The sequence below is a fragment of the Motacilla alba genome, chromosome 1A, assembly GCF_015832195.1.
Source record: "Motacilla alba alba isolate MOTALB_02 chromosome 1A, Motacilla_alba_V1.0_pri, whole genome shotgun sequence".
Lineage (NCBI taxonomy): Eukaryota > Metazoa > Chordata > Aves > Passeriformes > Motacillidae > Motacilla > Motacilla alba.
This window is the reverse complement of record NC_052031.1, coordinates 32,140,697-32,154,284: the sequence shown is the minus strand read 5'-3', so window position 1 is coordinate 32,154,284 and position 13,588 is coordinate 32,140,697. Positions and strand designations below refer to the sequence as shown.

The following is a 13,588-nucleotide window of genomic DNA, read 5'->3' as shown; positions in this document are numbered from 1 at the left end:
TTTTGATTGGTTTTTTTTTTCCTTAGGGTAATAAATGCAGGGAAGAGCACGCACAATGAAGATCAAGCCAGCTGTGAAGTCCTCTTCGTCAAGAAGAAAGCTGGAGTCAGTAATTCTACACCAAACAAGAACTCTTCAACAAAACGGAGGTCATCGCTGCCCAATGGAGAAGGTCTTCAGCTGAAAGACAATTCAGTAAGCAAACTTCTGTATCTTTTCAGTGGAAAAAATACAAATCATATAAAAGGATGTAAGAATGTGGCACTAAAAGGTACTTTCCGAATATTTCAAATCTTTTCAGCTACCTCTTACTGGTTATCTCTGCTTAAATGCAGAACATTTCACTATATTTTTCTTAGCTCTACTACTTAATTTTTTGTGTTGAAAAATGCTCCTTGCATCTAAGATATTTTAGTTTAAAGATAGGCAAGGGGATGCTCCTGATATTTCTTTTTGTTTCATTTCTGAAATACAATGTTGAGAAATCTGAAGATGAGGAAAGGTCTGGAGCACATCTTCTATGAAGACAGGCTGTGAGTTTGGGCTGTTCATCCTGAAGAAGGGAGGCCTCCAGGGAGTCCTTAGGCTGGCCATCCAGTACCTAAAGGGAATTGTAGAGGGGCTTTCACAAAGTCCTATAGTGACAGGAGAAGGAGCAAGGACTTCAAACTAATTGAGGGTTGAAATTAGATATTAGGGGGAAAATTTTACTGTGAGGGTGGTGAGGCACTGGAACAGGTTGCCCAGAGACATTTGACCAGGTTGGATGAGACTTTGAGCAGCCTGGTCTAGGGGAAGGTGTTCCTGCCCATGGCAGAGGAGTTGGTTCTTCATTTTTACAGAACCATTTTTACAGAACCATTCTATGGTTCCATAATTTACACAGATGCTATGGTGCCACAAAAACGCAAATCTACCTCCATCTGCTCTTTCTATGTTTCTGTACTGTTGTGTAGGCACATTTGCACTACATGGATCTCTGTGGACACTGCATTGGCAGCTTTTTTCACTGTGCCTACACAGGGCTCAGATAAAGAACTATATGAACATATAGGCTGTTAAAATGTGTCTTACATCTAAGCCACTAAACCACATCTTCAGCCAATGTTGGAAAGATACTGCATTCTCTAATTTAATCAACTACTAAAGCAGGATACTCTTCTGGTTTATGCAGGTAGGGTAAGGTCATCCAGCACATGGAATTCAGTGATTTTTGCAGACTATAGTTTCCCTCATTTGTGTGAAGTGTGGTGTATGTCATACTGGCAATTGTCTGCAATTTTTCATCTGTCTTGTTTCCTGACTGGCTAATTACTTCACCTGCTCTTTAAGCATGAGCTCAGCCTCCAGCAGTGATTGATAGTGTGTGTTCAATTCCAACATTTCACCATGTAATACTAAATGCCCTGTATTAATGTTTCAGTCAGACAATGTGGGTATGCTGCATTCCTGCTGCTGGAGAACACAGGTTGTCCCTAAGTGATAATTAGTTTTTCAGTGGACTCTGAGTAGCCTTTTTTGGTAGCTTGGAGGTTTTTGTTTTGGTTTTGGGGCTTGGTTTGTTTATATGTTTGGGTTTTGTTTGTTTGGGGTTTTTTTTTTGTTAGTTGGGGTGTGTGTGTGTGTGTGTGTCTATTTTAAATCAGGTAGTGATTAGCAGTCTGCTTTAGTCTCAGAATTCCAGGGCTTGGTACACCTGATGGCTGCAGGGTTCATTGGGGTCCTGAGAAACAAGCATTCCTCTTGTACTGTGTCCCTGCCAACCTCTTGCTCCTCCAGTTCTGTTTCATACTTCATTATTGCCACAACGTTTTCAAACTGACAGATCCTGAGGGTTTGCAAATTACCCTGTTCTTTCCTCTTTAAAAATCTTTCTTTAAATTGTGTTTCAATTCCTGTGTGCTGATATTCCTCATGGTATTCAGACATCATGATTTCTTTTTTCAAGTACATTTTTGCAAACTCTTGGATAAAGAATTGTGTCCAGAACTTGCTGGGACTTGGAGTTCTACACACAGTCATGCAAAGCAAAAAAAAAGAATTTGTTTTAATTAGCTGTGTATTTAAAAGTCTTTCCTAGAAAGTCCATGCAACTGCCTGCTGTTGGTTCAGGAAGGTGCTTGGTTTCAGAAGTGTATTTAACTTTTGTATGCATTAATTATGTTTAACAAAGCAATCATTTTGCCACAGTAGTTGTTTGTGTATAGAAAACACAGCAAGACAGCTGCCAGTGTCCCTGGTCCAGGTTATGGGTTTGTTTGATGCTAAGGGTGTCACTGTGCCATGCACACAGGTACACTGCAAAGACCCCTGTGCACACACCAGCCTGGGTACACACATCTTGATCCTGTGCAGACATGCAAGGTTTGATCTCATACCACATTAAAGTTCCAGAGCTACCATGTCAGATGCGTGGTCAGGGTCCTCTGCATTTGGGATGTGGGTGAATGTAACTGTGCTGAGTTTGCCTGGTTTTGCATATTTTAGGGGCTTGCATGGGACATAAAAATCTTTGTAGCATTGTTTCACAAAGCCCGATTAACTTCCAGTATCAAAAGCTTCTCAAGAGCAAAAGCCATGGCTAATCACCTTCTTCAGAAGGAACTTTTTTCCAAACATTACGTAGTTAATAAGATAAGATTGCATTAAAAATACAGGGATATAAAATAGTTTTGTTTTTGGAAAGGCAACCTTGATGTTATCCATTGTTACAGTTGATGTACCGTTGTGGTAATGTAATGATAGGGTCAATAAACTGCATGTTTTTAAAAGCTGTTCTTTTTATCCATTTGATATTTCATGCTTATCGGTAAATATCTGCTTACACAGAGTTTAAGAGTTTATGAGAAGTATCTTACGGAATGTTCTGATTTTTCTTTTCGCTATTTCCTAGTTTGAGTCTGTATCTTTCATCTTGATTTTGGAAGAAACAGCCACTCCCTTTCAAGTTTCTTGAGAGAAACACTTTTATTTCAAATCTTCTGTTCTTGATTTTATTTCTGACATATTTTGACAAGAAAGGAACATAACATTTAAATTCAGGAGCCAGCTGATCCATATAATATATTGTACTGTTTTCTAGTTACTTCTTATCTTGTTCTTTCTATGTTCTCTTCTCTACGGATTTGCTTCTGTTTTCTACATGGCATTGATATAGGTGCTGTCACACTCATTATTTAGTTGTGGAAAACCTATTCTACCATGTTATTAGATCACAGCTTATGTATTTAAATTAGTAATACATTTTCCCAAAACAGGCAGCATATTCCTGGTGAACATTTTCTACTAGAGGGCAGTCTTACACTAGCACTTGGTAGGACTTTTTCCTTACTACATCTTTTGTTGGTTGAATATGTCTAAAAAGGGGGAGGAAAAAAGCACATTTCTGTGTTGTGTCATATTTTTGTTTTCATATTTTTATACTGTGAGGTATAATACCCCTCACAAAGCACTGTTGGCAAATATTTTTTAAGGAGTATAGGAGGTTGATGTTAAATGTGATGAGTGAACAACTTAATTTGTATGAATGAGATTTAGAAATAGTGGCTTTAAACACTACAGTGAATGATAGAATATCATCCCAGGAAATACTTAGTAAGAAAGCCAGAGGCTAAATAGTGTAAATGCCTCATAGGGAAATCGCACTGTAACACACAATCTGACATTCTTTCTATGTCATGAAGCACCTTGCAGAAATACTGAAGGAAAAAGGAATGAGGGAAGGTCATTGAAAAGATTTTTTTTCAAGTGTGGAGCACAAGGGAAATAGGCACTGAAATGTAAACTTTATGTAACAAGTCCTTTTTATCATTTTCAGATTTTTCTTTTTTTTACACAGACTCTCTGAGAATGGCACATGCCATCTTTGTTTTCTCCTGCTTTTTGGGAAGTTTGTGAAACATCAGCTATATCTGGGACTGTGTGATTGTTGTTTAATGCTAACCCCATCAATCCAGCCCTGTGCCTTTGACAAAGCAGCATAAGGGAGTTGGAGATCCACGTGTTGTCCACACAAGTTGAATGCCACTACCATGGCCTTGACTCTCCACATGGACTGCCAGGGGTGGAAAGGAGGAGGTGGTAGGCCAGAAATGCAGAAATGGAGAAGTAAACATTTCTTTAACGCAAACACACAGACAAATTCTGGGAAGTCTATTAAATAGCATAAACATGGTTTTCTTCTTGAAAGGGTGGGTAATAAAATGAGCAGAGCAGTGAAAGGAAAGACTCTTCAAATTCAACCCTAAGTTAATTCTCTCCCCTTCTCTCCATCCCACTCCACTGGTGCTTAATCGTATCTCCTGTCTGTTCCCATTCAAGAACATTCTCATTAAATTGCACATCTTTTTCATTTGTACTATTTTAAAATGCCTTTAACTGCAGAGTACCTTCATGATGAATGCTGAAAATCATCAGCAGGCAAAATGGAAATCATGTGCCGGGATATTGTCATAGTGACAATCAGGCTGCAGGACTTAATGTGATACATTATTAATTGTCATTGTAATGTGAGGATACATAATTACTAATTCTGCAGTCTTCTTTGCAACAAATCTGAGATGTTGTATGTTTTGTGTGGCATAAGGCTGGTAGCCTACCACTGGCAGCTGAACATACTGGTGACATGAGGAGGTTTTTCTCTGAGGATTGGGGTGGCAATTGCTGGCCCAGTTCAGATTTTATGAGAGCTCAAGTTGCTCTCTTAAGTGTTTTGTGACTGTAGTTCATATCTGGAATAATAATAGGCAGGGTAGATTGTAGTTCCCATAATAAATCTTTAGTGGCAACATGATTTATTTGCCTGTTTGGAATTAACTCCATAACAGCAATCTGAAGGTTTGCAATGTAAAACTGCTGTCTAGCTTACCTGAAAAGTGTGTCCCAAAATGATCACTAGCTATTGGTAAGGTTTTTTTCCTTCATATCATTGAGCTCAAATTATGTGTAAAAAAAAAAAAAAATAAATATATATATGCAATTTCTCTTATGATTTCTCATCCATTGCTTGACCCAAAACTTTGCATGTCTTAATTATATTTTACAATTGCAAAGCCCAGAAGGCTGCTGAACCTTCCTGAAAGCTAGGTCAGCAGTTGAGGAGCCTGAAGCTTATTAAATTTCCTAGTACCTTCTGTACTAGGAAATTAATTGTAAGGTCGGTGCAGTGAAGGATTTGTTTTCTCCTCATGTTTCTGGTAGTTATTCAGCCTGTTTGTTAGGTCAGAAGCTTTTGAATGAAAATCTAAAATAAATCACTGTGGTGACTGACCACACTCTTATTTGAGGATTCTGCCAAGATAAAAGAAGAAATGAAGACTGGTGTTTGAAGGACTACTTCTGGCAGAATACTGCCAGTGCTAGTAAAAATAGATGTCTTGTTCTCTGAGTTTGCAGAATGTCAGTTCTTTTTGGGAAGAAGATCAAGCTCCCAGATGTAAAAGAGAGCAAACAGCAATGCATATGCACACCAAAGCAGGTAATTGCTTGGTGTCTGCAGAGGTCAGTTCAGCTGTGTGAGGAAAAGCAAGGACCTTTCTGTGCATTTTGCCTCATCTGTGTGCCTTGACTAGTGGCCCTTGTTTGTTCACTGAGTCACTGCCTTCATTGCATCATATTTTTAATTCCCATTGAATCGGTGTGGTTTTGGGGAATTAATTTCTTTCAAATAGAAGAGCTGTTTTTATTCTCAGGGTGGGGAAAAAGAGTCTGCTTTTTCGTCCTTTTTTAGACAGCTAATATATTATCTGTGGTTTTCCTCTTTGCTAGTTCAAAAGTAAATGAAGCTTTGTAGGAATACACAGAAGTTTTTCAAGACTAATATTTAGGTTACAGTAATGCCTGCAGATCCCAGCTGAAGCTAAGGCCCTGGAGCATCTCACACAGAATGTCTGTATGAGAGCAGCATTATGGTAGTCACCTCCCCTGAGTGCTTAGAATACAGACTTTACAGTTATCTAGGGTGCTTCTGCTGTTGCTAGGGAGAAATAAATCTACTTTGGAATGAGATGAGCATAGTCTGAAAATGTAGGGGGTTTTCTGTCTGCCCAACATCAGGGCAATTTAGAGAACTGTCTTGGAGGTGTGCAGTGTAGATGTCTGAGCTTAGCTGAACTGGTAGCAACATCTTCTTTGTTCAAGAATTACTACTCCAAAAAGGACAAGATCAGTGGACCACCATTGTTGATGTGGCCATGCCACAGTGACATGTGTTAGTGAGAGTCTGAGAATACAGCTCAAGTCCATGTGAACTTCTCTGTCCAAAGTTGTGCTGCCCATTGGCTTAGAGGAAATAAATGATAATATTTCATTTTCCCTTTTTGTCAGGGGCAATTTTCATCTGTTTTAAAGTGTCCCAATGTCATCTTTAACTCCCAAACTCACATAAGGCTTGTTCAGTGTAGGACATATCCAGAGCTGAGATCATAGTAATGAGAATAAATTGTGTTAATAACTGTTCTCTTCTGAAAAGCTGTCACACGGACTTTGCTGGGGGGTTTGCTTTGGAGAAGTCATGAAAATGGAGTGTGGATCAAACTTGTTCTTAATTGTAAGTTTCTGTTTCAGTTTGGGGGCAGGGGGAGAACAATGACAAAATATAGGCTTCTTTTTGGTGGAAGATAAAATATTTCAATCTCAATCAGAGTTGAAATGCCTTGGGGATTCCCCCCCCACTCCCCACAAAGAGAACACATTTCCAAAGGAGAAGTGCCTTTAAAGGACATGAGGACAAAAACTGTGGAAGCATTATCCATGGTGCATCATAACATCAATTTTGGCCAGGGAAGCAAACTCTTAAGAGAAGAATGGGAGCAGAAGTGGTTTGATATACAAATCCCAGGAGGCAAAATGTTGGCATTTTGAATAGTTTCAGTTTTCAGCTGAAATACTTTCACTTTGGAAAACTGGTTTCTATTGCTAAAATACTTTACATTTTACATGACTAGCAATCTATTTTTACAAGCAGATTTTAAAATTGATAATCCTGTTAGCCGTTAAAAATTACTTACACAGAATTTTACAGCCAACTTGGAAGGATTCTGAGCCCAGAGCAAGGTAGTACATCTGCCAGTCCTGCCATCAGGTGGGAAGTTTCACAACTGGTTATTTGATGAATTTACCAGGCTGGGTAAGTGTGGACGGAGAGGGGGGTGGTGTCTGGCTAAGGAACCATGTTCAGAAATGGTTCAGAAATGTGGACATACATTGGTTTTTCCACCATTCTAGGATGTATCCTGTGGTAAGTAAAAAGTACTTGAGGACAGTACCCCCTTATCACAGCATTTCAGTAGTGAAGAATGCATGAGGGACTGATGAATTCCTCCTCTTGGAGGAGCTCTCTGCTGTGTAGATGACTATGATGTTGATGCTTTGGTTAAGAATACAAGAATATATTTGAACTTTACCACATCAGCAATACTGCATGAAAAAAAAAAAAAACAAACCAAAAAACACCTCGACTTTAATGTGATTTTTATTATCATGGCACCTTAGTGGAGCGGCTGAAACAGCAGAAAGTAAAAGGAGCTGCAGTTCACAGCCCTGTCCATAAATTTGAAATAGGCAGTGCTTTGGACATGAAGTGCTGGGAGGCAGGTGATGCCTAGACTTTATGCTGATCTGTAGTGTAAGGGAGCAGTGTTCAAGTGAAAAAAACAAATCACATCTGTCATCCTAAATTAGACCACATGTAATTTTGAGGTTCTTTGATTGCAGTGAGATCTAGGTTATGCTTTCTTATTACGAGGTATTTTACAACAGTATAGCCTCATTCCTGTCCTTTGCAAAATTGTTTCTTTCTAAATCTGTATTAGTCCACCCACATCCGACTTGCAAGGCAGCCCCACTAACTGCTGTTTCTGCATAGCTGGGGGAAGGTGCAGGATTAAAATAAATGCAGGGGAAGGAAAGACAGGAAAGGCTCTTTCCCCATGCTGCTGCCAAATATGCTGTCATGCAAAGATGCTGCAAAGATGGGTATCATTATGCCTTGAATGGTTACCTGAGGATTGCTAGGTGAATTTCTCTCCCCAGAAAAAGTTGAGCTTATCAAGAGTATGGCTCCTTGGTATTTTCCAGGCATTTTGGAGTTTGTGATGCCCAGAGCTACTCTGCCTCCAGCCCTGGGTTAATGCCGTGTTTAAGCGATAGGGTACCCCATGATTTCCTGTACTATACTGGAAACTTTCTGGGAGACTATGAAGAACCAGGCAGGGAACATGGAGGCTGGATCAGATGAAGTGCAGCTGATCCCACTTGGGTCTGTCATCCTCAAGGACCTCTGTGCTAGTGCTGTTTCCTGGGCTGGCACAGGCAGAGAAATCTTGAGTTGTCCCATCTGCCAACATGGATGGACCTTATCTACCAGCTGTGGAAGTGGAGTTCACATTTGTTGCTGGATGTCAAACTGAGGTCCTTTGTCTCATTCCTAGGAAAAAAAAAAATGTTCTGTCACAAAGTATCAGGTGCTGTCTTGTGTAGAATTTTGGTCTTTCATAGTGGTAGGTCTATCATATATTCAAATGCTATTTTTCTACAACCTATGATGGCTGTAAGGTAAGAAAGATTGTAAGTTTAGCCTTTCTTATTCCATTTTTTTTTTCTTGGGCTTTTTTTTTTTATTTAGAGGTTAAGGAAAAGAAAAAACATGCTGGGGATGTGTGGTAAAAATAAGCATCTCTTCTTTCAACCAGAGTTGTACTGACACTGTGGGTATTTCTTCATTTCAGAAAGAATGTTACCTCTGGGAAAGTTATCTGTGTTTCACCTGCTGCCTCTGTGTCACCTCGCTCACAACTGCGTAACACTGACCATCTCTTTTCCTTTCCTTTCTTCCCCTCTTGCTTCTCCAGGACACAGATGGGATCAGCCTGTACTACTGGTCCCTGTTTGATGGACACGCTGGGTCAGGGGCAGCTGTGGTCGCTTCCAAATTGCTGCAGCACCACATCCTGGAACAGCTGCAGGAGATCGTGGACATCCTGAGGAACACAGCTGTCCTGCCACCCACCTGCCTGGGAGAGGAGCCTGACAACCCATCCACCAACAGCAGGACACTGACGCGGGCAGCCTCCCTGCGCGGTGGTGTGGGAGCTCCGGGCTCGCCCAGCACGCCTCCAACACGCTTCTTCACGGAGAAGAAGATCCCACATGAGTGCCTGGTTATTGGGGCCATAGAAAGTGCATTCAAGGAAATGGTATGTGTGTCTCAGGGCTCTGAAGGCCTTGTTGTTTACATGGAGTCACATGATCTGGAGATCATGAAGATTTAAAATTTTTTTTTTCTTTTTCTTTCATTGCTTTAACAACATCCGAGTGTGAACAGAACTGTTTAAGAGCCTCAACAGCTTACCAGGTACACCCCTGTGAGGCTGGAGCTGCATTTTAACTCCCAGGTGGCGCTGTGGCAATGGTTATAAATTACTTGAATTTTCAATGTATAATACTCTTCTTTTTAATTTTCTTCTCCCCCTCCTTTTGTAAGATATAGATCATTATTGCCTTAACAGTGCAGATTTCACCACTGGCAGTTGTTATCAGGCTGAGTATGTGGGCATGCACTTGATAAAGCCTCATTGCCCTACCAGAGCAGCAGCAAAGGCTGCTTGGTCTAATGGCCCATAGTTCACATTGGTGTTGGAGTAGTGTCTGTAGAGTGTCTGCAGCTCTTCACTGAGGCAGATTTTGTGGGTGAATGGGGCATGAAGTTCATTCCTACCACCTTCCTGACTTGTGTACAGCCTGAACAGCTGTCAGGAAATCATGACCCTATGGGAACAGAATATCCATCCATTTCCCTATGGAAGCTGGTTTTTCCTCTTCTGTAGTTGATGTAGTTCCTCCACAACTTCCCCCTTCACTTCTCCACATTACTGAAAGTCGTTCTTGTCAGGCAGAGCAAAGGTCTGGCCTGCCAAGAAGCACATGTGGATCAGGTTTTGGGAGGTCTGATACTGTTGGTTTGTTTTGTTTTTTTATTTTGTTGCTGTAGTTTTCAGAAAAGCCTCTTATTTGAAAAGAAGGACTGTGAACTATTCAGTGTTTCCCAGTGGTTTTATTTGTTGTCTGAAAAGAAATATCTGATCATTGTTTTTCTTGATGTATGTGAATTTTGTCCAGTACATGCATTTAATTAGAGACTACAATTGTCATGACAAGTAGTACTTCACTTTGAGTTCTGAATAACAATTATCTTTTTCTGGATTGTTCTTTCTTCCCAAAGAAAAGCAGACCCACCAACTGGGTTTGGACTGGCAGGTGGGTCGGTCCAGGAGCAGTATTCACAGCCAGGGCTTAGGCATACTTCAGTGGGGGTTGTGCGGGCAGAATTATGCACTGTGGGTAGTGGGCTCAGTTTCTGCTAGATGAAAAGAAAGAGGAGGATGCATGAAAATATGTCAGTTAAGTACACCTTTTCAGAAAGGAAGGACTAGATTGCTCCCTTCTTTGTTGAGAAAAGAGGGAGATGACCATGCCCATCTACTGCACCCTAGTAGGTTCAGAGCATGCATTGGAGGAACACCAATTTCAATGCTTCAGGTGGTGTAATTTTGAGGCCAGAATAGTGCCAGGCTCTGAGAGCATGACGTGATTCTCTCCTGTTGAAACTGTCTTCAAGTGCAGGCAAGGTGAGAAGTGGAGTTTTGTGGACTGGACAATGAAAGTAACAGTATAGAAGGGCCGTTTCTCTACCTCTCTTACGAGAGCAGCATGTGTGTTACCCATCGCTGCCTTCCTGAATGTGTCTGAGTGAACAGGGCTGTTATAGCACTGCTTTATTTTGGCTTCACATCTCTGGTAGGTGTTCACATAGAAGACCGTCTCAGCTTATGTTCAGAGATCTGATTGTGAGGGGTTTTGTGAGTAGAGTATGACAAATGCAGAAACACTGGATAACTCACTACAGTTATGGTGTTCAGGTATTCCTTGTATAGCTCATGCTAATCTGTTCTCTCTGTTTGTAAACAGAGCATTTTCCTCACTGCATCTTTGATCATATGCTACATATCAAGTATCTTAATTCCCACGTGCTTTATATTAGAGGGCTGAAGTTCATAATTGTCTTTGATAAACAAATGACTACTCCAATGCAATGTAATTTCAGCATTGAGTTTTACAGGAAATCTCATAAAAATGGTTAGCTTAAGGAAAGCAGTAGATAATTAAACTGTATCTACTTTAAGCTCTGAGGGGACTTTTGCACTGATACTTGGTTTAGGCAAAAGAGTGGTTTTTTTCATCTGTGTAAAGGAGCAATTCATAAAATCAACGTTTCTGTGTCTCATCTGTGCTTGAAGTGCTTCATCTTCCTCCTGCCTCTGTTTAACTTCCTGCTAGCTTATACTCCTTCTAGTCTATGCTTGAAGACTTTGGGCCTCTTCCACAGCACATTGTTTAATCAGCCCTTGTTTGTACTGGAACATTATGGATGTTGTTGAGTTAGGTCAGGGCAGTCAAGATGTGCAGTGTGTACAAGGGTTTTGTGCCAGCAGAGTGTATCAGTTTACCTGGCACTTGGGGAAAGCTCAAGTTTCCTGAACACATTGGCAGACTTCTTGGTGGTTTTTCCTGAAACACCAATTGCTGCAAAGGATTCTTGTGAATCGAGTGAAAGTAATGAGTAGGTAAGGATACTGTTTTTTAAAGAGTCTGACCTGACAGGTTTAATGATGACTTTGTCCCCTTTTCCTGGGAGCATTTTTTTCCCCATTTCCATTATTTTTTTCCCCAACTTGCTTTTGAATTCTAGTTAAGGTCTCCCTGTTTTTGCCTCAAGTCTCATTTAAATGCAATTCATGGCTTGCAAAAGGCTTTTTAAAATTATTTTTCCTTTATTTGATGTGGGTTTTTTTGGACTTTTGTTCTTGTCTAACAGCTACATGCAGTAAAACGCTGTGGAAAGCTGACACAGATCATCATTGCCTAACTTAGATTTTTAGCAATTAAATTGTCTCCATTTTGAAGTGCATCTAAATGATGCTTTATTTTTTGAAACTGGGATTAGGAAGTTTGTGCTGTGTTTTCAGATAATTTAATGCCCTGTCTAAAAAACAGCAAATGTCAGTAATTTTCAGTATCACAATTGTTCCAGTTAAAAGGAAATAAATAAGCTCAAGTTCTGAAGGTGTCATAAGTCAAATCCTCTAATTTTCATCTGTTGAGTTTTAAGATGTGCATTTATAGATTCAGTTCAAAGGAGCCCGGAGGAATGCTTCCAAGCGCAGTTCCATATTGGATAGATACATCAAATTATTGTCCTTTCCCCATATTTAACCTTGTATACATGTGTGATGTTGTATGTATTTGCAAGAAAGGTTAAGAGGAGAGAGCACCTTTTCTACTCTGAACCTCATTTAATTTTAGATGTGAAGAAATGGCACAGAATAAGTCTGTATGATTTATTGAGAGGTGTACATCTGTATTCATTGTATCATTACTTTCTTCTTTATTGAGTTCTTTTTTACTTAGATGAAATCTAGACAGGTGCTTTTTCTAGATTGGTGCTATTTTAATTAATTGAACAGTCTTGAAAGAATGGCATGTGTTGTGCAGTTCACTTTTTTTGAAAGTTTCCTGTCATTATATAGCCAGTAGAATTGAGAGTTTAAATAGAATTACAGGCATTTGATGGAAAGCATGCTAAGGAGTTAATTTTATGTTTATGCCTTCTGAAACTTTTTTTTAACCAGATAGTAAAGCTGCTTTCTGCTGTCATAGCAAGGTTGAGATCCTGGAGGAAAGGCTGTTGCTCTGAGGATAATCATATATGAAAAGAGGGTGGGAAGAGTGTGGCCAGCAGGTTGAGGAAGGTGATCCTCCCCCTCTGCTTGGCCCTAGTGAGGCCACACCTGCAGTGCTGTGTCCAGTTCTGGGCTCCTCAGACTGGAGAGGGTCCAGCACGGGGCAGCAAAGGTGATTGAGGGACTGAGACATCTCTCCTACGAGGAGAGTTTGAGGCAGCTGGGCTGTTTTGTCTGGAGAAGACTGAGAGGAGATGGCATTAATGTGCATAAATATCTGAAAGGCTGGTGTCAAGAGGATGGTGCCAGACTCTTTCCAGTGCTGTCAAGAGGATGGTGCTGTCCTCTTTTCAGCTACAGGATGAGGAGAAATGGCCGTAAACTAAACCACAGTTTCACCTCAACCTGAGGAAGCACTTCTTCCCACTGAGGGTGGCAGAGCACTGGAACAGGCTGTCCAGGCAGGCCATGGGCTCTGCCTCTCTGCGGACATTCCACACCCACCTGCTGCCCGTAGGCGGCCCTGCCTCGGCCGCGGCCCGAGGGCACGATCGGCGCAGGTGCCGCTGCGCGCAGCCTCCGCCAGGTGGCAGGAGCGGCCCGCGCCGCGGCTCCGCGGAGGCGGTCCCGCCTGTGGGGAGCCCGGCCCCGGCCTCGCCCCGGCCCGCGGCTCTCCCGCTGCCTCGCCGCTGCCGGGCTCGGGGCGGAAAGCCGCCCTGCTCGCCCGCACCTGCTCGGTGCCTAGCGGTGCCCTCTGCGGGCTGCGCTCCGCCCTCCCTCATCCCGCACCAGGGAAGGGGGACCAGGCCTGGGGCAACTCTCGGGAGCGGCTGCCGTGCGCTGCAGCACGG

The 13,588-nt window shown here is 41.5% G+C and overlaps 1 protein-coding gene across 1 annotated transcript in view; it reads left to right on the top strand.

Moving 5' to 3' along the window:
* Positions 1-13,588, top strand: part of PPM1H (protein phosphatase, Mg2+/Mn2+ dependent 1H) — a 131,879-nt gene that overhangs the window by 58,662 nt on the left and 59,629 nt on the right. The window contains exons 2-3 of the mRNA XM_038153174.1: positions 27-195; positions 8,850-9,194. Of these exons, the coding sequence (XP_038009102.1) occupies positions 27-195; positions 8,850-9,194 (514 nt within the window). The remainder of the gene's footprint in view (positions 1-26; positions 196-8,849; positions 9,195-13,588) is intronic.